Raw genomic sequence first — 23,165 nt, forward strand, 5'->3', positions numbered from 1 at the left:
AAAAAAAAAAAAAAAAAAAAAAAAGAAAGAAAAACCCCCCACAAATAAACCACAATAACTTTTTCAATTCTCAAATTCTCTTATTATAAACTGCAGAATAAAAGTAAAATAAATGGAAGCCAGGTATGTTCAAGAGTTCTCAGAGAGAAAGGAAAAAAACAAACCAGTATTAGGATGCTCCTCCTAATGGGCTCTTCTAGCTAACACCGAAGAATTGATCCCACAGTTACAAGATCCATAGAGTTTTGCTGCAAGTCCTCACTGGTACTTAAAATTTAATGAACTTGTCTTTGAAATCCTGTTTACCTCAAACACAACTGCATTTTGCTCTAACTGCTATCAGGTGTAGCCAGCAAATCCGAGCATTGAATTTGGTATTTTTGCGTTGGCTTTGAGAACCCAACACATAAATGAAATAGAACTATATCTCAAGACAAATGAACACCTGCCCCTCCACTGCACTCAATAAAGATAATCTATAGACAACTACTTGTAACTTCTACAGAAAAATTCCAGAACTTTCCCCAAAGTTGGTGCTGCACACAGAGAGCACCAGAAGCAACACCTCTGCAGGAAGAATGAAACCACTTCTATAAACAGTAACAGCCAGGAAACGGGAATCATGTACCTCTGAATAGAGACCATCTCTAGACATGTAATTTCCAGAAACTTAGATTCACTTGAGGTGAAGGCAAAAATATGCATCTAAGATTAGCAGCCATTTAAAAGATCCAGACTTCAAATTTTAGTCAATACGGTAGATGCAAACGTTTCCATAAAACAAACAGAAGCCCTCAAAATAAATTTGATAGTTTAAAATATGCTAGTTGAATTAAATCATTGCTCATCACTTACTAAAATGTATTAATAAGACCAGACCGTAAGCAAGCAAGCACAATAATTCTGTACTTTAAAAAATACACCCTTATATTTCCTTGTCGCTACGGCTTGCTTTAGTCATACATTTAGAAAATACACCCATCAGCACACAACTCTCACTTCCATACTACACTGAAAAAAGCAGCTTTAGCATTAGCTTTTTGTTTCACTCCAAAGTACAACCTACTTCATGTGTGCACACCAAAAACTGCCTGCTGAATACCAACAGCAAAACCTCTGCTGAAGTCACAGGGAATACTTATAAAACAAGGTATATGTATATGTACACATATATTTGGAAACCAGTAAGAGGAAATGGCAAGGCAAAAGGACAGGTAAGAATATAGCAACCAGTAGATGCCACTTTAAATTCTAAGATTTGATGGAAATGACAGCTTGAGGTAAACCTCAAAAAGATGCTCTCAATGTGAAGGAGGGTTGAGGACAGTCCAGCCCAAACCACGACAGAGGTGTACACATCTGAAAGCCTACAGAGTGCTCCCTTAATGGGTACATACCGTAGTGATAGGGAAATATATATTTTTCTTTCATGTTTTTGTAAATCATCCAGGGTCTTCCTGAGCGCTATACAAATAAGCTTATTCAATTAACTTTTGATTCATAAGTCACAAATGCAATTGGTCACCTAGATAGAAAGTCAAAGATAAGACATGCAGTTTCAGGAAAACGAGTTCTATGGAAAAGTTAAATAAGAGTTCAAAAGTGTTCTTTGTCTTTTACTTCACACACTAAGTAGCACGCCTCATATTCCAGCTCATGGGCAACAAGACACTGGAGCAGGGAGAATGCCACCTATTAACAGAGACCATTTACTTTCCATTACAGCGACCTTGCATTGAACAAACACAAACAATTACCATGATTTTATAATGTAGAAGAACAGCTGCTAAAGTTACAGCGAATGTTTTTTCAATTAAGACAATCTTGATGACAGTCATTGGAAATGAATATAAGGATACGAACTGCTGATAAAAGAAAATAAAGGGAAAGAGATGATTTACCAAGGAGCTAACATTATGTCCTAAAGCCTAGCAAGGACAAACCAGCTCGGAGAGGCATACCCTGGGGAAGCGTGTCATGCTGTTAGTATAAAAAAAAGATCACTTTTTCTTAGGAAAGGGACTTATCTGCCTAGGAAGATATGCACAAAGTCGTGTACCCAAGACAAGTGACAGTTGTGAACATCAATAAATAATGGAACTGGGCTGGGTTTTTTTAAACCGCTTTGATTAATGTAACGTTTTAAAGATGCTCATGTGAATTAAGCAGCTATTTCACAGGTTGGCCACCACAAAAAGAGCAGGAAAGGCGAAACGCCCACCCCAAGCACAGCTGCTGCAGAGAACTGGCGTGGATCTGCCACAGCAGGAGGCCCAGGCTTGGCTTCCTCATGTCATGTTCATGCTTGAGGTGTGAGGCAACCCATGCTACTCCCCCGGTGCTCATCCTCCTCCTCCTGGCCAGGATGGAAGCAAGGAATGAAACGACCCTCGATAACAGCACTAGGGATGTTACCAGTTAGATGAAGTAAGGTACCAACCAGGCACTGGTGGTGACCCAGGCGCTTAGCACAAAAAGGAGAAAAAGCAGTAAGAAGTTACGTTTCTTTCTGGCTTCTTATCCCTTGCAGGTCTTAGAATCATAGAATGGTTTGGGTTGGAAGGGACCTCAAAGATCATCGAGTTCCAACCCCCCTGCCATGGGCAGGGACACCTCCCACCAGACCAGGTTGCTCAAGGCCACATCCAGCCCGGCCTTGAACACCTCCAGGGATGGGGTATCCACAGCTTCCCTGGGCAACCTGTTCCAGCGTCTCACCACCCTCATAGTAAAAAATTTCTTCCTGATATCTAATCTGAATCTTTTTTCTTCCAATTTAAAACTGTTTCCCCTTGTCCCCTGTCTTCAGCTACAGGGTGGCAAATACATGCCCGTATTCCAGAAAGAAACTTTCTTTTCCCGCAGCCACAAACATAAGCAAAAGTTTATGCCAAAAAAACCCCCAAACCTTAGAAAAAAAAATAAATTAGTAATTCAAAGAGGGATGTGATTTAAATGACAGCGTGCACTTGGTGTCCCCAGATGAGCTTACAACACAGCAGAAGGAGTCTTGAGTATCTCTGACATCCAAACGAGTTCCCGGAACTTCCCAGGATGTTCTGCAACATGTTTAGCAATTTACTTTTAAATTACACCATCACTAAATTTATAACTACAGAGCCTGATCCAAACCCAAATGAAATTGATGGAAGGACCTCCACTGATCGGCCCGCTGGCACACAAATCTTGGCTGATTTTTAACAAAGAATATGAAATATTACTATTTCTTTAAAAAAAAAAAAAAAAAAATATTTTCTGCAGATACTCTTAGAGCAATATCAAGCGCAAGCAGGTGGTACAGCATCTTCTTCCAAAGTCCTCTGCCAGAAACTCTTGAACTCTGTACATTTTGTAACAGTTCTCTTGTCAGACAAACTGAGCCAAGACGCGTACAAATTTCATATGGATAAACAGGAAAGTAAATACAACTGAGCATGTTCTTTTGGGTGCAGCATAAAATTTAAAGTGAAAACTGAAAAGATCCAGGGCATTTTGTTATTGCCCATTAAAACAACCTCCCAAACACCAAAATGAAAGGATAATGCCTCATGTGGATGTACGCTTCATTGACTTCAGTATCTCCAAGAATACTTTGAACAATTCAAAGATAGTTCTATCAAACTCTATAAAGTCTGTTAAAGTGGAATGAAACTTCCATATAATTTAATTCCTGCTACTGGCCATGGTAAAAATAGTCACAGAAGTAGTCCCCCTTAATTTTTCCATGAGAAATGTGACTCCCTCAAGGTAAGACAGTAATTTTTACTGTAATTCAGTCACAGGAACAAAAAACACAATAGAAAGAGGATGTCCCTGTAGTGTACATTTATAACATCAGAACGTTTCATTGCCTGGATTTCCATTCCAGCACATGCTAATCAAATTCTGATCTCATGATATAGTTATGAAAGTAACCAAAAATCTGATCAAATTGGATTTATTCTATATACTTCCCAAGAGAAAAGCAAGTGGAACTCACTTTGAAAGCAGAGCATTCACTTTGGAGAACTAAAAAGTTTAGAAATGAGTGAGTGAGCCTCAAAAAAAAAAAGAAAAAGAAGAAAAAAGAAAAATAAATGAAACTGGAAATCATATGATATTTGAGGCTTGCTATTCATGGGTATTTGAAGTGGCCAGATTAATAGATATTCATCCCTGAAATGCTCCTCCCAAATTTTAAGCATTGTACACTATTTAACACTGGGGTTTTTAAATAAAACCCTTAAATGAGTTCTTTCAGCACTTTTCTATCTGTGGATTTACAGAAGCCTTCACAAAGATAAAGGTCATTATTCCTTTCTTATGAGTGGGAAAAGTACAACAGAAACGTGGGTCATGATTTGCCCAGAGCCATAAGCAGGTTAATGCTGAAACTAGAAGAAATGTTTTCAGGCCACTGTTTTATCCTCTGGGTCCCCCTACCTCATTCTTATCAAGCACGTCTTGTTTAGAGTAAAGAAATTACACTCAAAGAATAAAACAATTAGTATTAAATAATTAACATCTCTCTTTTTCAATACCATGCTTTGTAGATGTGGACAGGGAGACAGATGTGTTTTTAATGTTCAATCTGTTGAACCTGAAAATAAAGTGTAGACTGCTTAACTTCAATATAGTCATCAAGTCATGGAGTTGCCACTGTATTCAGAGCATATGCCATGCAGCACTAGAAAAGATTTTGTAAAGCAAAATTCTGCTGAATGTGCTCATAAATATTAGAATATTCTTGATATGCTATGCTGAAAACATTCAATTTGAGCTGTGAGCAACCAGCTTTGCATATCAATTTCTGGAAAATGCTAGTATTTGTATCCAGAGATACTACCAGCAATACAAAGTGGCAAGATACTGAAACTGGCATTACAATGCCTTACACAATTATTTTGGGTCAAAGTATCCCATTGTACATAAATTCACATAATGAAGTTCAGTACAAAGCAAACTAACAATGGACTTGGCACAGAGAAACAGATCGGCAGCTGCATTGGGAAATCAATAGAGAAAACTATTTTAATGCGCAATGTGTACACAAAATTGTCTTTGAAACCTGCTGAAGAATGCAAATAACATAAATTAGAATTAAAATTTCTTAAAAGAAAATTCAAGCTTGCTTAAAATATAAACTGATTCCAGAATCAAGGGTTTTTAAGAGCTGTGATTAGCTGATAAGAGGTGTTTTAGATAGATGATATAGTAGCTGTGATGGCACTATATCATTATTGCCTTGCCTTCTTTTTTTGCCCCTCACTGGCAGTTATAGTTCATATGCATGACTCCAAATACACTTCTTATAAAATCTTTTGGAGCTACATTAAGAAGTCAGCAAATGACAGAAAACTTGTCTTGTTCTGTGGCAGGAGGAAAAAAGGAGCACATTATGATAATGCAGAGCAATGCAGGCATTACACAACACAAACAATGCTAAACAGTATCATTTAAAGAAAACACAAGGCAATCATTGATTTTTAATATCTGCATTAAAGGTCTCCATTCTAAGTAATTACATTCTGTAGGAATCTTTAAATGATGTCGTGCCTATTTACAAGGAATTAGGAGAATATTATACAAACAAGTGCAGGAAAAAAAACATTTTGCTGTGACCATTTTTCCAACTACAATTCCTCCTCCAATATTTAAACCAGACATTACTACAACTGCTACAGAGAATACTGATTAAAAGGGGGGGTGGGGGGGTGGTTTGTTTGCTTTGTAAAGACAAATCTGTAGAGATTTTCTTCCCTTTCCTTTAGGGTGAATAATTGGCCAAACTTCCTCACCTTTTTAGCATTTCAAAAGCCTACTTCCATGCCAATGTACCCACCAGAGTGCTTACTCTGGAGACCAGGTCAGAGACAGCAGAGGGTTTTCAGAAGAGGGGAACAAGCATGTTGGCCACACAATATCCACATGCTAAAGGAAAAGACTATTTTTGGACCTGGGGAAACCACTGGAAAGGTCTACCTATGGATGCAAACTCTATTAGGTGGATCATGCAGCTGTCAGGTGAGATGAGGAGGATGACGATGTTCTCTAACCAGCCTTCATCTCTAGGCTGAAGCCCACCTGGGCCAGCAGAAAGACTCCCACGAGGTGTCCTGCTTCCTCATCAGAATGGACTGTCCTGTCTCATGGAAGAGCTCCTTTTTAACTGTACCCGCAGTCCATCAGGTCCTATGGATATTTTAGCAGTTTCCAGGTATTGCTGAAGATGACAACACCTGTGGTTTTGTAGGACAAAGTCTGACTTGCTCAAGAGAAAAAACATCAGAGGCAGGGCAAGAGACGAGGAGAAAGCCCCTCACAAAATGGGAGCTAGATAGTTGGAAGGGAAAACCTCCTTGTAAGATCAAACATACACCCCCATAAATAAGTTTCTGTACCAGTTCGTTTTGAACCCTACTTGCTCTGCCTCAGCATTTGAATGAGGCTGAAAGCATTGACGGAGATCCACCACTGGCTCTGTAGCACTGCCAGGCCTAACACTGGTGCTCTTTGCCATGGGACAGGAAGAAATTGAGGAGCCTACTAACCTTCTGGCAACATCAAACACTGTTTGCCTCAAATAACACAACCACGCCTGCTTTGCAGGAGGTGTTCAGCCATGCCTGCAAAGAAGCTCTGGGATACAAAGCGTCACATGGACCTCTACTACAAAAACCCCCAAACCTCAATGATGGCTGCTTTTATTTTGCATGTCTTCTGGCTCTACAAAAACACACAGAGAATAACTAAACGGAAGTCCACTGTCAACACTGACCCACTGAACATGCAGAGTGACTTCCACCTTCACCAGCTACCTCAAAATCACTTCCCAAAGCTGCCAGCCAACAGCCTGCATTTGACCTCCTACGTTTATACTCTTACATACTCTACATTTCAAACTTTTAATTAAAAGAAGAAAAAAAAAAAAGTTCATCTAAATCAATTCAAATGTTCCGTTTCTCCCAATTACTGTGGAATGCAGAGGTCATCATCATATTGCATCATTACATTGAGGAATAATCTAGCATGAAGTCCTATAAATTAGCTTAAATAGCTTGTGTGTTTTCATCCATAACAGCGTATTTCATGAAGACATACCACTGCTTTTCTGTATACAAGGATCTAAATTGAACAGGCACACTACATCTATTTTATATGAACTTTAATGAGAAAAGGCTGATATGAAACCCCCACAACCTATCCGCGAAGTTTAAGCACTATGCCAGAGAAGAAAAAAGAGATCTTATATGGTGGCTGCACATTAGGCCCTGATGCTTTAGATTGCCTTTTTTAGAGGAATGCACCAAATTGCTAGCATTTCTATTCAAAACAAGCTTGTGTTTTAGAGAAAAGGGTTCAACATTTACGGTGTCATCTATAAGAACAGCACAGACAGAAAACTCTAAAACATAATTTACAACTCAATCCAAGGAATAATCCATTTTAAAAGATGCAGTAACTGCATGATAAAAGCAGCCCAATCCATAGATTTTTATCAAGGGATGTTAGTTTAGGAGAATTTATATCAAACCCCAAATACCTCCGTTACTTTTACGTCCTGACAGTATGTCCTGACAGTACAGGATCACCTTTCCAAAAAAAATTAAAATAATAAACCTACCATAATGCACCTACATGCTATAAACAAGAAATAATTCTTCTAGAACCTATGTTGCATGCTGAGCTCTTCAGAAAAAAAATAAAATCTCCATCAGAGCTCCATCGGTTTTGTTTTGGCTCATTGGTGAGTACATATGTAATGACTTTCACCTCTTGAAACCTCTCTGCTTCATTCTTATGCATAGACTTGAAGGGACATTTATGTGTTTGGCTTGTTGCATCAATTCAGAGGATAGAGCTACTGTAAAAATTTACATTACTGCAGGCTTGTAGTGATGAAGCAGGCAAGCACAAGAAATAAGCTTTTATTGCATTTATTTTAGATCTGATGGAAAAGTGTAGTCATTTGGTACAATGCAATTTGATTTATTGATTAAATTACGTTTCATTTAAACAGATTTTTTTTTCAAAAAGTTGAAATTTCAAGATAAATCACAAATTTGACCTATCCGTCCAGATGATGTTTCTCCTGAACTGATCATGTATTTTAATTTCCTGCACCCACTTTAGTTTATAGTTATCCCATATGCAATGCACCAAGGACACTTACTGAAACGCCAATTTTATTTGAGTAAAACAGGATTTTATATACTACTCTCCACACCAAACTATTTATCAAAAATGGAAATAAATCAATTTTCATTTCTCCTATAATGCATAAACTTGTCTATAACAAAGATGGCACTTTAATGGATTTACAGAATTCTTTAATAAATAAATACCTGTTTAAAATTTGAATGGCTAAGTTTTACTGTTACTCATTACTCCGCTGAAAGTCTTGGAATGACAAGTGGATTAATCCTTTGGTGCAGATTCACAATCCTTTGGTGAAGGACAGGTTTTTTAAGAACAAAGCAATGTTAATTTTCAACTAAGGGTACAGCTCGCTGGCAGCTCGAGGAGACCTCTGAGCTCTTCCCCACTCCTGACAACAGCTTTTTTCCCATCTTTTTGAGGCACGGGCTGAGGTAATTACAGCTGGAAGAGTTCCCTGAACCTGCAGGCAGGACGGCACAGCGCAGGGATAGATTTAGATGCCTGAAAATGCTATGGGTCACCTTGGATTGAACTGCACCACGTGTTTCCAATAACTAATGTAAGTTTCAAATCCCTAAATTCCCAGACATGTCACTATTTCTCATACGCAATGCTACTCCTATTCATCTGGTTTTTTCTCCATTTATTTCTCACCTCTGTTATTCCAAAACACTCAAAACAGTAAAACACCCGGTCCCAAAATCAATTTTAAATGCATATCCTGGGTTCTTATTATTGGGATTTGTTAGTTTTTAATCTTTTTTATGGTGTTAGTCAAAGCTGGTAAAGAGACTTCAGATTCAGTAGGTTTTCTAAATTTTTTCTTGTCTTTTAAAACTATTGTATTGCTAAAGATATCAAACCAGGTTATAATATAGTTGTATTAAGACTGTAAATACTTGCCCGCAATACCAATTATAAATAATAGGAATTAAAATCATTGTCGATACCTGTGGTTAAAGGCAGATGAGTGACACTAGTTAGACAGGTGAGAGTGAACCAGGTTGATGCTAACGTTGCTCCAGATAAAAGCAGCAGCAGTATGAACTTCAGCATGCCCCTGATAAAATCTGCAAATCTGAAATAAAAGCACAGATTAGAGCAGTACAAATGCTGATTTTCTATTATTTAAATGTGAGGCTTGACAGTAATTCAGCGTATACTCATTAAACATTTTGGTGACTATAAAAACAATTTTAAAATTTCCCATTTTCAGAAATATAAAAAAAAGCGCATTTTTTTTTTTTTAGAATATAGAATGGTGATATTTCTTGCTGTCAAGAAGAATAGCCATGGATTTTTTTAACTGTTACAAAATAACAACCAAAGCAGAACAATTCTCAAGGCATCAATTGAAAACACTTGGTATACAGGAAGGGTTTGGGTTTTTTTTTCTTCTGCGTTTGTTGGACACATCATCACACCAGTACTTACATCGCTGTTTTGCCAGCGTTTGCCAGTCTCCCTTGGCAGACACATGGCTCAATTAGCATGTGAGGAAGCTGCTGCATTTCATTCAAGACAGAGTTAAGTGTCAAGACTCAATCCTGTGGGAAACGACAGAACTCCAAATACCAGAATCCCTAGATCGAAGATGACATGGAACAGCTTCTGACCCCTCGGATGCATCGGTGATGAAGCTCTGTGTGGCTTAGGCAAAGGAGGAACTCCTTACACAGGCACTCATGGCTGGTAGCCCTTTTGGGTTGAAATGTTCCAGAAACCAAGAGCTTGGTGCATCTCCTCTCCTACACACATGCCCCACTGACAGTCAGAGGAAGGACAGCCCCACAGAGGCAAATACGATCTTTATACCACCCGATGGTACAATTGCTTTTTTCATCTTTTTTATTTTTTCTTTCAAGGAGACAGAATGAATTTGAGCAGAGCTCACATGGCATAATTATCAGTACATCTGCTCTTTTCAAAAGGGATTTCAACACAGCTACTAAAGAAGATATATTAGAAAAGGCAATGCCATTTATCCACTAGTAATTTTCTATAATCTTCTGCTTAGGAGATGTGATTTTAGGGCAGATGGGTTAGGTATGCATGTCTAAAGAACGTTTTCTGTCCTCATAGCCTCCCACCTCGGTTAGGCAGCACAATCCACCCAGGTTGGTCCATGAAGATCTGCCTTGTCTGTCAGCTAACTGCTTCCTCTCCCCCTTCCAAAGACCACTTTGCAGGCAGACAACACATAGCTTATTTGATAAAACAGATAATGCTACCAACATTTTGAGAAGCAGGAAACCTAGCTCTGCATACACCATAAGAGATGTACACGTAAATCAATCAAAAAAATCCAAAAAACCAAACAAACGAAAACACACCCCCACTTCTTTCCTCTTATTTTGATTCTTCCCGTGCTCCAATTCCACATTGAATTTAGCACTGAGTAATTCAATAAGCAGTAGAGGAAGATCAATGCTGCATATAATCTTAAAAGTTTATGACTGCAGTGTTCAAGTGGCTTATGCATTAATCTCTAACAGTCAGAGGTTAGCTGCTACTCTTGTTTTTTTCTGACAATCCAAATCCAGCAATCAGGATCACCTCCTCTCAGTGGTTTGCCAGTTTCTTTAATTATTCTTTGAGATCACTGGGGTCAAAATCAGCAATTTTAAAAGCTTCTCAGAAGCATCTCAAAGTGCAAACTTTAGATGTCTTCCACAGGGACTCCTCACTTTGCCTGCCAGTAAACATCACTATTCCCTCTCCTCACAGGCAAGAGCAGCTACATATGTATCCCATCTAATAAAACACAGGATGAGGAATACCAGCTTTCAGGGAGGGACATCCACAGACAACAGCTCTGGAAGGGATCTCCAGGGGGTCCTCCATCTCTATCCTACCACCAGGGATATGTGGGGATGGGAGGATGATATGCAGCTAAACCATTCAAGATAGTTAAGGGGAGTAAATATCTACCTTTACTGAGCAGCTGCAATTCTTTCTGACACCAAGATCCCATTTGGGGTATCAGGGGTAGCTGTGTGCTCCAAGGAGCTCTCAGACATCACAGGACCCCAGAAGGGACAAATACAAACAGAAAGGTTTATGCAGCTACTCAATTCAGCCAGCAACAGAAATAATGGGAAAAAATGACACAGCAAACTAGCCTGAACTTGATAATGGAGGGACTTCTGCTTCTTGTCTAGTTACAGGACTGTAAATCTAGTCAACTTCTCATAATACTTGTTTCAATCAGAAAATGAGAAATTAATTTTATCCTCTGACCCCAGTATCTGCTCTCAAAACCCTCTGTTCTGTTTAAATCCTCCTCCATCATCTAGCACGCAAGGGGATGTTTGCAGCTGCTAAAAAAGCAGGCACACCAGGGCAGAAGGTGTATGCTGACCCAGACCTTCAAGCCTAATGCTGGTAACAGTCTCCTGCCACCCAGCAAATCCAGCCCTGGGCTGGAACCTGCAGTTAAAATCACAAACCTGCATTGCTGACAGCACTGTCTGTTGCTAAGGAAATTATCACCGTGTCATAAAGTTTCAGCATTTTGACTACACTGCAGGTTAAAAGCAGGAAGAAAAACAGAGCCATGGAAGACAAAACCTCAGAAATACCCACGATCATTAGCAAATGTGGCAAAAAAATAATTAAAAAAAATAAAAATCTGAGACAAGGGAATAGATTTATGTTTCCATGCAATGATATGAATGTCGCTCTTTGACATGGCTTTCCTTCAAACCAGTATCATTTGAAAGCTGCCAGCAAAGGGTACAGCACCTGCCAGCTACCCAAAATAGCCCAGGCTTTTCAATTATAAAAATGCATCACACAAATTACCTAAACATATCTAAGTTCAGGGCTATCGGGACAGGAGTGGGTGGAGAGCAGGAGGATTTATGTATTGTGCTGAGGAAAACTTGCACCATTTTGAAAATGAGATAGATAAACAAATTTCCAAACTGAGCATTACTTTAAATATAGATGATTTAACACCCACTGTGATGTTCAGGACCAAATGCTTCAGGGCAAGGCTCACATTGTTATAGTTCTAAATGATAGAATCTGCATTGACAAAAATGGAAGGAGCAAATTCCTAAAGTGCACCAATTTTGCTTTGATAAATTAGCAGAAAAAAAATCAGAAAAAAAATCCCTAAAACAAAACCCAACAGCTTCTTGATGAAGGTGGTTAAGGGAGAGAGCTGCTTGCTTGGCAACTCATGGTTCTGACACTGAAATACATCAACTTGTCAGCCTTGACAAGAATCATTACTTAATTTTCCTAATTACAACTTTCAGCAGATTACAGTCAGACTCGTCATTGATTCAACCCTACACAGATAAATGCTGAATGGGCCTAGGAGAGAGAGTCATCCATCAGGAGTGACAAATCACCTCCTCCCTCCCTTTCTGTGTGCAAACCCTACCATTTGAACTGGGTATCGCCCAAGTTAGAAAGACATATTTGGAGGCTGACTGTTGGTATTTTTTTAATTTACTCAAAAAGCAAATCTCTGAATGCTACAAAATACTGGTATTCAACAAGGTTTGAAAGCAATTTTAAAGCAGTTAAAGAGACTGTCAGCATTTCCTGAAACTTAACCCAGGCAATATATTAAATAAATTAATCTACCATAAAGATTGAGATTTGCATGCTGGCATTGAGTCAGCAGATTCTCTACTAACAAAGTTAAGTGAGCTGCTAAGGGCGCCCCTCTAATATTGAAATGTCGAAAATATATGAAAAATTAACCCACGATGAGAGGGATTAAACTGGCACGCTATCTGCTTCAGCGTGTAACCTGCTATGGCACCTGTCTCATTTACAGCAGCTGATTTTAAACATCTACTTATCTTAGAGACAAAATATAGTATCTGACCTTAGCTAATCAAAAGTAACTCTTTTTAGAGGAAATCATGGTGTGAACCTGGTTTCAATAGATTAAATCCTTTGGCCTGCATCTGGAGCAGACGGGAGGGAAGCACTAGGTTTTTTTTCCTCTGGGTCAGGAGTTTTTTCCTCTCCCTCCGTCGCAGTTGCTAGGCAGCCTGCAAAATGTCAGGATGCGAAACTTCACATTTCTTTATGCATTGTGTACTCTGATGATGCACAACAAGCAAAAAAAAAGAGAGCTTCAATTTCCATCCTAAAAGATGCCTCTTTCCACAATCCCACAATGACTGCAGTGATGACAGACTTTGCACTTGTGCTAAACTCTTTGCAGAACTGGAGTCTAAAGAGTGGACATAGAGAAGCCAGGACAATGCTTTGATACCCACCAGATGCAAGGGGAACATGTGGCTGGTTTTAATCAGTTTTATAAACTCACTGCTTGAGTACCTCATAAAAGATTTTTTTTTCTCTCTCCCCCCCTTTTTTCTTTTTTTTTTTAAATAAAAATAGAACCTCAGTGAAGAAAAAGCAGCAGCCTTTTGGGAGGGCAATCCAGTCCTTGCTTTCCGCTCCCCGTGTCCTCAGCATTCATGATGGCCAGAGAGCTGTCTCTCGATATTTATAAAGTGTAGGTACAACCATACTACCCATAGCAGTATAGCCAAAAAAATAGTTAGGCCATCTAAGAATCAGCAACTTGGCCAAAACAGGTCCAGACTAATTTCTCTGTTGAGGAATGTAATGTAATTGAGGGTAGGCTGCTTGCGCTACATTCTCAATATCCCTTTGGGAATCAGTATGCCCAAAAGCGTTGATGGGAGAAGGCAGACATTAATTTCCTCAATGCTTTCCAAATGTTCTACAATTGGTTCTTCCTCATACCAGGCAGATGAATTCACAAGGACTGTGTTTAAAAGCAGCATACAGGAAGCACTTGTCAGGAATAAGAGTATGGCTTGCCAAATTGAGGTACACACGTGGAGTTCTCAACCCCCAGCAACCAACTAACATGGAATATAAAAATCACTGCTTTACAAAAAATACATCGTAAGCCCAGAACTATGTTTTTTCCATTTCAAGTACATAGAAGATGAGAGAAAACAACTTATGTTATTAAGACAATAAGCTAAATGACAATCACAGTTGGAAGAGATGAAGAAGGACATGTAATTATTCCTACCTTGCCATTGCTATGCCAACAACACAACCTCCAACTATAGACCAAAATCCAATCCAGCCTGCATCTACCTGACAGGAAAAAAAAACAACAAAACAAGACAGAGAATGTGTTAAAGCTGAGAAAATAAGATCATAAGATGTTACTTCCAAAACAAATGGTAAGCAGGAGCTGCAAACTGCTAGCAACAGCCCCCGACAACAACCTGAAGTTCAAGACTTTTTCTAGGATACTCAAAAGGAAATAAATTCACTTAAAAAAAGTATGACTAAGTAGCCTATGCCCTAAATGTGACCTCTCTTTACAGAGGCTGAGTAACAGCCCCTGGATTTTCATAACACTCCATCAAAAGCCTAGAAATCCTCTTCTCCCCATTTCATCACTTCCACCTGGTAAACTTTATTTTCTTTTACTAAAGGTGCAGCAGCCAACAATTCTCCTGTTTGTTTACGTATCTCTTCCTTCTTGTCAAAAGGTGCATATGGTTCTGAAACACCCACTGCTGGTGGAGAGTCAGCAGGGAAAACCGTGACAGTCTGGGATGCCAAAACTACAGTTTACTTTGTTTAAAGTTTCAGGAGCAAAGTTATCTGCATGTATTAATAACAGCTTAAACATAAAAACCTGATAAAATTATATTCTAGTGCAAAATAAAAGCATGCCACTTACAAAATAGCCACTTACTGATTACCAGTCAGGAGATACTTACTTGGCTTACGTGAACTGGCGTTAATATCAAATCCAGAACACCAGACCAGCCAGAGAAAACACCCAGTGGTATAGCATAAGCTAAAGCAATCATCAAGAATCGGAAATTGCTGTGAAAACAAAACACATGCAATTAGCTGCATCTTATATTAGAAATTACAACAAGATTAGCTGCTGGAGTAAATGACACCCTAGAACCTATATTCTGCCCATCAAGAAAAATAGCAGAGGTTTGAAGAGGAAATGAGCCAGGAAAAACAAGAAAGGTAACCAGTCATGTCTTGAAATTCCAGTGACCGAGATCTTACTGCTTTAGCACTGTGATAATAAAAAACAATCCAGTCTCTATACATAGTTCAAAGATTTTTTTAACATGCCAGGCTCATGTGTTTCTCATTTCCTCAAGCAAATCTTCCATGCATTTGCATGGGCAACCTACTTAGCCTAAGTGTATGTTAGGAACAATAAGCACTAATTTAAATGACAAAAAGCGTATTTCAAGAATAAAATCAGAGATTCATACTTTTTAAGCTCTACTTCTTTTTTTTTTTGTTAACTGTTTTACCTCTCTTTATTTTGGAGAAAAGCAGGGAGAGGTCTGGGAATGAGATGGGTACAGTTGCAAGAGCAGAAAATTTTGACAGTTTGAACTGTCAAAAACCAGAGACAAGTATAGTATTCTGCTCTAAACAGTCAACGTGTTAGCTTTTTCCTCCCAATTAAAACTATTCAACCTTTAGTATTCAGTGAAGATGAAGCAGTCAAAGCTGTGTCATCATCTTCATCGTACACAGCTAAACAGGAGTTGGCAGATGAATACCACCACCAATCTCCCCCACCCACCCATCGTAACCAAAACCAAATGTGCAATCTTTGCTAAGAGATACCCAGCTTTTCCTCAAAAATGTTTCAACTTGGGAATAAAACCAGAAAATACACTTTGGACTCTGCAACAGTGATATTTTAAAAGTGAAGAGATTTTACGGTGATTCCAAGGTTATCCCATGGGATATCTGTGTAACCATAAAATGTGGCTCCCCTCATTCGCAAATAATTTACATAAAATTGATCCTGATACAGTACCCGTTCCTTGGCATGAACCAGCAATTTGATAGCACACAGTTATGAAAGCCAAGAGGGAGGGGAAAAAACCTTCAAATACTCGCCAAAACATTTAGAGGCTCGCAGCTTACGCTGTTTTACTCCCCTAGAAGATCCACGCACAGCACACCAGCCGGCGTTTTTTTGCACTGTTCTTTTTCACACATCCTCTTCTTGAATCACACGTTTCTATCGCATGAACATATCCTCCTCTTTCAGCATCATTCATGTCAGATTTTTTTTTTTAGCGCAAAGAAAAACAACTCCCAAACTTTCAGCTCTTCCACGCGCTGCTTGTATTTCTCTGAACGCTAAAGCATTTGCTGTCTTCTGACAACTCACTCTCTCTCTTAAGAATGCCATACTCTCATCCTTGTCTATCGTGCATCATCTTGGCATCTCTTAAGGCAGGTTTTCTGATGCTATTTAGTGCTACACGTGTAAAAGCTGATTCAACATCTGTAGAACACAATAAAAGGAAAAGAAAGGACCCATTTTGCATGGACATTATATAGCCATGTCATAGACTGCAGAGAGGGAACAAGTCTGAATCCGCTGTTCTGAAATAACACTTTGGGTATCTGAACCTTGTCTTCATTGAAGAGCTACTTTTGGCGGGGATGAGTACTTTGTAACTTGACCAAGATCTCCTGTGGCATATTTGTCTTGTGTAACTCAAGCAACAAGACGGACTGGCACGTGGGGTAGCTGCTCTGTGCCACGTCCAACCCCTAGTGCCAACACTAGAGAAGCAGCTCTGCAATATAACATCCTCCAGTAACAGAGGCTCCCACCCTGTCACCCTGCCTAGTCTCCAGAATAAAGAAGGTGACCAGGAGAAATGGTGAGTGGCAGTGACAAAGCAGCACCGATCACCAGATGCCATTCTGTCCCCTTGTCCAGCAGGAGCTAGCGCTGGCTGTGTGAAGAACTATTTGAAACACACATCTTGAACAGCAGCTCCGCTTTTCATGGCTCCACTCACTTGTATTTGTTGTTAAAATTTTGCAATTGCTCCACTGAAAATAGAAAAATGTGCTGTCTGTCACACCATCAGTTGGTGAACCCACACTGTTTTCCGTCGTGTCAGCCCTTATGACAGGATATCAGCATTAGCCTCTCTGTTAAACCATTCTGCTGGAATACGAATTGGCTTTTTCTTCTGTTTTTTTCAGAAACCTACTTAACGCCACTAGAATCTGTGAAATGGGCTGGTTCAGAAGGGAGCCCCGTCAAAGTCAGTCACCATTTCCAGAGTAACTTTGACAGTGCCTGCTAACATCAGGCCCACTTTGAGCAGCTTCCATCACTGGATGGTGGTGTCATATGGAAGTCTCATTAAAGAAATAATGATGCACAAAACCCCTGTTATGAAATTCCAAAATTGCTTACATAGTCTCTTGAAAATATAAAAGGCTAAAAGCATCTAATTACTTCAAAGCAAAAATCACAACATTTTCTTAATGCAGATTTTGACTTATCAACTATTTACTTGTATTTTTCCATGGAAATTTGTGGTGCATTCTAAAATAGAAGGGGAAAAAACAAGTCATATTTGCTTCACCCAAGAAACTGAGAAAGGGCACTGTACTTTTTCTAATGGAAATTCAAACTACACTTGTCACAGTGTGTGATAGACTGTTAAAAGATTTGGGCTTAGCTCCCAAACCATGACTAATCTGTCATCTCCCACTGCAGGCTGAGGGAACTGGTATCAGGAGATAACCTCAGATCAGCTAATCATTATACTCTGTTAGAAGCAGGAATCCTCCAAACCTTGAGGAAGAACCAAGGTCCTAAGCAAGTCCCCCAAAAATGGCTTAGAGGAGATGGTTGACCCTAAGAAGATACATATAACTCTGCAAGAAGCAGCTCACGAAGATGACTGCTCAAGGACCTGAAGCCATGAAGGAGTGTGGGAGCTGCAAGATGTGATAGATCCCTTTGGCGTCCAAGGAAAAAGGTCAATGACTTCAATGGTAAAGTTATGCTACGCTGCTTTATTTTGAAGTGTAAAACTGCAGCCTGCGGGAGAGAAGAGGGAAATGATGAACATCTCAATTCTCATGAGTGCTTTTTGGTGCATAGTTGGGTCAGCCCACCAGCTCACATATATCCTAAATGCCTTACACACAGTATTTATACCAGAGTCTGCAATAAGGGGAAATCATGATTTCCTGGTACTTATCAGCTGATTACCCTCAGTCTACACCATTAAGTCACAAGAAGGACTCTCTGTGCCAAGAATTATGAAGCCTAGATTAGGCAAGCAACAAGAGCTTAGAAGCCTAACGAACCAGATGATGGATTTCTCTTGAAGCACGGCAGATACCATTTGCTTTTATAAAACCCCCTTGCTTGATGGATTGCTGCTGAAAGGCTCCTCAAGATAAGTGGGTTTAATGATGAACTGTTGATTGTTGCATGTACAGAGGAATCAAGAAGTGCCTTTGATAAGGGGTAGCATGGAAGAATGCAAAAAGACTAGAGGGAAGGAAGATGTAATGATCTACCTGACCGCATTTTAAAAAAACCTCTTGGTTCTTGGAAACACTATAAACCATGCTCATTATTTAAGCGTCCAGTTTGTTTTCTTAAGTATCATTGATTGCCAATAGTAAGCCAATTTTGCTGTTTACCTCTTGACCTTACCAGTATTGTAGGTCCACTGTTTACAACACTTTGAACAAGCAGTCTAACGGTTATAAAGCTCCCAAATGAAGTACTGTCAACAGAAATTTTATATTTCACCTGCGGAGTCAGTTGCTGTTTGGATTTCTATTCAACAGCAACATTTTTACAACACAGCCCTCAGGCAGGGTCTCACTGCACACCAGCTTGGATGCATAACAGCATTATTGTGTGTGTGCTAAGTGTCCGTATGGGAATTGCTATTTTTTTTAATATCTTGAGTAGGTCACTTTGCAGACTAACCAGCCAGCTGTATTCACACCTTCTCCCAACTGCCAGCCTGCTCCAGGATGAACACACAGGATTAAGCATCTTGTCAACTATTTACTCCCCCAAACTCAAACAAAAGCTTCCAAAAACAAAAGAAAAAAACCAAACGGCAACAAGGGTTGAGTTGTTTTTTCTGGCTCTAAATACACTTTTGTAAAGTACAGCCCAGACTACGTCTGTAATAATTAAATGCCTAAAGCTCCACAGTTACTAAGTATCAAGCAGCCCTTTGTATGCAGATTCAGCTCCTATCACTACATCACACAAGAAACAGTTACAGCAAGAGTTTGAAGTTCCTCAGTGAAGTCAGCCACACTCCACATCACGAGAGCGGTTCTTCTTTGCCCCAGGAAGCTCATTTGTGCAGTATCACGTACAGGGCTTCACAATTATTCAGCATTAATATCACAGTTGTTCCTCTGAGATCAGATTCCTATTACACAAGACATTGTAAAAAACTAGGGGGACAGGGCTGTGTCCTACCAAAAGAGCCCAAGTGGAAGAAGCTGCAAAGCCAGAGATGTCACTTTCTTTATAACCCTTTTTTTTAGCCCCCCAAGTTTAAAGGAAACTAACTCACATTTGAACCTGTCCAGAAACACATCTGGAGACACTTCTCCTATTCCCACTTCATAATTTAACATACAATTAATGAGAAATAATTGTCTCAAATAGTTCATTCATTGCTCCCACAGCTGAATACTCCTTTGAATGACATGCAAACCCCAAATTCATTCCAATATTACAAGCACGGAAGAAAGCAGCTTATTAGTTAGTTATGCCCAGTGTTGTTAATTGTTATCATCTCACACCTAGCAGTACGCACACTGTTAACAATCTTGTATAACCTGATGTGCCAGAAGCATTGCATAATAAAAGCCATGCTAACAGGATAACTGAAGCAGTGTTGGTGCTGAAGGACTTTGGCATGAAAGCTTGAGATATACCCAATGATTTAAAATTTAATGTCTGCTTTTTAGCAGTTAGCATCCTTTTATGTCTCAGCATTAATATTTAATTTTATTTTGTTTAAAAGCACTATAAACCAACCTGTTTGCTCAATGAGAAGATTAAAGCACACTTGTTTTTATTTATTTAGGTGCTGATCTGCTTTGAAGTGGAAACTCAGTGAGGACCCACCTTAAGAGTCTGCAAAAACTTCTCCTGTAGCTGAGCCGTTGACTCGCCGCAGCCACGCTGGGGGGGAACGGGGGGCGCGAGGGGAAGTAGGCCAACGCTGCAGAAAATATCAGGGAAACCATTCCAAATTCTAAACAAGAGGGCAAAGAAAAACAAAACCGAGAACAGATGTTAGCATCAAAAGACTTTTTTCAGCGCAGCATTGCGATCAGCCAGCCTCTGATACGTAAATCCCACCACAAGTGCTTTACTGCTCCTGACAACAGAACTCCATAACTCGAAGGAGAATTTCTTTTTTTCCTCCCCAAGCAAGATTTCAAATCGAGATGGAGGATCAATGAGATGGGGGAATACTGGCTGGCCATTCCAGTGATAGGAGCTGCAGAGCACCAGGCTCACACATGGGGAACTCAGCGAAGCACAGGGAAAGCTTTTGCTTTGTCTCTTTAGAGAGACCTGCATTATGAAGATCTGGCCACGTCTCCTTGTGATGGAAGTAGCACGGTGCAGGTAATAGCGTGCCAGAGACTTTAAACAGATGGGACTGGGGAAGCCCCAGGGCACAGAAGGACAATTACTCAGCGCACAGGATGATGAAGGCAAACAAAAGGTCAAGCAAGGCAGCCTCTCGGACACAAACAGTATCAGATGGCAACAGAATATAAAGAGAAAAGTGTAGGAGCAGCCGTGGCTGAGGAATAGAGGGAGCAGAGGTAACAGGGAGAAAAATGAAAGAATGCAGCTGTTTGCAGATGCTCCTCCTGTTCAGCAGCAGGCATTCCAGATTTTTGAAAAATTTCATAGCAGAAATTTGGACCTGAACTTGCAAAGTGATGAGCACTTCACAGAAAATACGCAGCATGATCAGACATTCTGAGAAAAAACAACTCTATGCACAGTCAGTGTAATGAATTTGTTTTACAGGCCTTTTACAATGTATATCATGTTCTCCACAGTTCTCAATCCCAATATTTCTCCTATCCCCTTTGAAAACAAGATTCTTTGCTGCTGGAAAGAAAAATGTATAGCTGAAATGTGTTATCTTAAAAGAACCTGTAATCTTATAACAAAGAAGTGTTCACTGACACCACAAATAAATTCCAGCAGAGCTGGATATTCAATTGCGTTCATTTTCTTTTTTCTTCTCTTTTTTAATAAATCAATATGATCATGGCATTTTGCCAGCTCTTCTGCTAAACCAGAAGAAAATACATTCAGGAAACTGAAAAGTAAATAACACTCAAAGTCTAAATGGATCAGCTGGAGATGGGGAAGGGAAATGAATGCTTCTATTCGGTACATGGAAAAAAAAAGTCTATACTAAATTTCTTTTGCAGGCATACCAGGAATGTGACAATGCCATTCTTCACTATCAAATACCAAAAGATTAAGTCTGAATTATGTGGTGTCTCTTTTTACTGTTGTGGTCTAATTGCATGTTTTGATGGTCAAGGGCACCTTAACTAGACCTTCTCACTGTATTTCCTCTGTTCTCCAGAAAACAGACTAATTTCTATCTTCGTGTACATTGTTTTTGAGACCACAAGTAGTGAATAAAGAACTGGCCATAACTTGATGAACCCAGGTCTAAGAAATGGATGAGATGCTCTGGCACTACAGTATGATACTGGACAGGGAAACAAGGCTTGCCAAAAGCTGTTTATCCCCTTCTCCTGCACCTAGGTCTACATACAGGTTTATAGGTATACATATGTACATGTATAAGTGTGCTTTAATCATATATTAAAGGAAGATTTTAGACTGCAGGCAAGTATAGCCAACAAGAATGTGACCACACAAACCCATAAGCTTTGTGCGAGGTGCTTATTATTTAAACTTCATTACACAGCAACGCCGTAAGGGGAAAGGCTAGGTCTTTTTCTAAAGAATGTAGAGGTGCCCAGTTGGGGCCTCTTCTACGAGTTGGCTCAAGATTCCTGCCAGTGAAATCGCTGCAGTAGGAGCAGTATAGTAACACTTTATATTTTTATTTTAATTATTAAATTCAGCATGCAGTCCTTGTAGTACCTTCTTGCAACTCGTTAATGTTTCCCAGTGTTATACTTACCAAGTTAACAAATTTGCCTTGCAAGCACTGCCTTCATGCACACAAGAAAAGAGCAGAATTCACTTTAGAAACTAAAGCAGCTCCATCTATTGAAGAATAAAAGTCTTTAGTGCCATCTTGGCTTTGTGTATCACACTTGGCATCTCTATCAAAAACCTACATCCTGCCAAACACATCTGATTTCTTATATGTTGCACTGTTTCCTCATTAGGAAACCCATACCTTTATCTCCATCATCATTTATTCTATCACACTAGATAAAGAAAAATACAGTCTAAGACTTGTCCTGGGAATGTAAGTAGGGAATAAACGTAAGCAAAAGATAAAAGGTAAGAAATAGGTCAATAATGAGACCAAGGGAGTTGTAGTCACAAGAGGAACTCTTCCATGGGAGCTGACTGTTGGCTTCTCAACAGTGCAAAGCATGCAGAATTGGGCAAATCAGCATAAATTACTGTGCACAAATACAGCTGTGTGTAACTCTACCTGAGGAGTGAGAATGCCTCACAAGAGCTGGGTACCATACCACAGCGACCTGTGACTGTCAAAGTGGAGAGATGCCTACATCTCAGCCTAGGAAGGAGGCACCCTGCTGGCTGTTTAAGCCCCAAACAGGAAAAAGACGTTCACAGAGACACAAGCCTCCCCGATATGAGTTCATTTTCCTTCTAATGTGCTACTCAGAGCACAATAACCTACCCAAACCCAGAGACTTTCCTCCCCATCTCATCCTGAAATGCAAAGGGGGAATGAGGGTACTTTACACACACAATTTAAAAAAATATATAAATAAAATATTTTCACATTGATATTTAAGAAAGCACATGGCTAAAAGCTCTGGCTGCAGTCCAGAATAATTCAACCTTCCTTATACAGTTTAGGTAATACAATTCAATCCTGATTTGCTATGTCTGTACTATTTCAGCTGCGAACCAGAATGTGCAGAGACACAGATGACACAGAAAGAGGCTGTGGTAATTCAGCCGAGCTCTTAGTCTGCATCTGAGATAA

General features: G+C 39.6%; 1 protein-coding gene across 1 annotated transcript in view; it reads right to left on the reverse strand.

Moving 5' to 3' along the window:
• The window catches only part of DIRC2 (disrupted in renal carcinoma 2), a 45,704-nt gene that overhangs the window by 6,727 nt on the left and 15,812 nt on the right, over positions 1-23,165 (reverse strand). Inside the window, exons 3-6 of the mRNA XM_014940126.1 lie at positions 20,087-20,216; positions 14,886-14,994; positions 14,180-14,247; positions 9,090-9,217 (exon numbers count right to left, since the gene is read on the reverse strand). Of these exons, the coding sequence (XP_014795612.1) occupies positions 9,090-9,217; positions 14,180-14,247; positions 14,886-14,994; positions 20,087-20,216 (435 nt within the window). The remainder of the gene's footprint in view (positions 1-9,089; positions 9,218-14,179; positions 14,248-14,885; positions 14,995-20,086; positions 20,217-23,165) is intronic.

The sequence above is a fragment of the Calidris pugnax genome, unplaced genomic scaffold, assembly GCF_001431845.1.
Source record: "Calidris pugnax isolate Ruff unplaced genomic scaffold, ASM143184v1 scaffold21, whole genome shotgun sequence".
In the NCBI taxonomy this organism is placed as follows: Eukaryota; Metazoa; Chordata; class Aves; order Charadriiformes; family Scolopacidae; genus Calidris; species Calidris pugnax.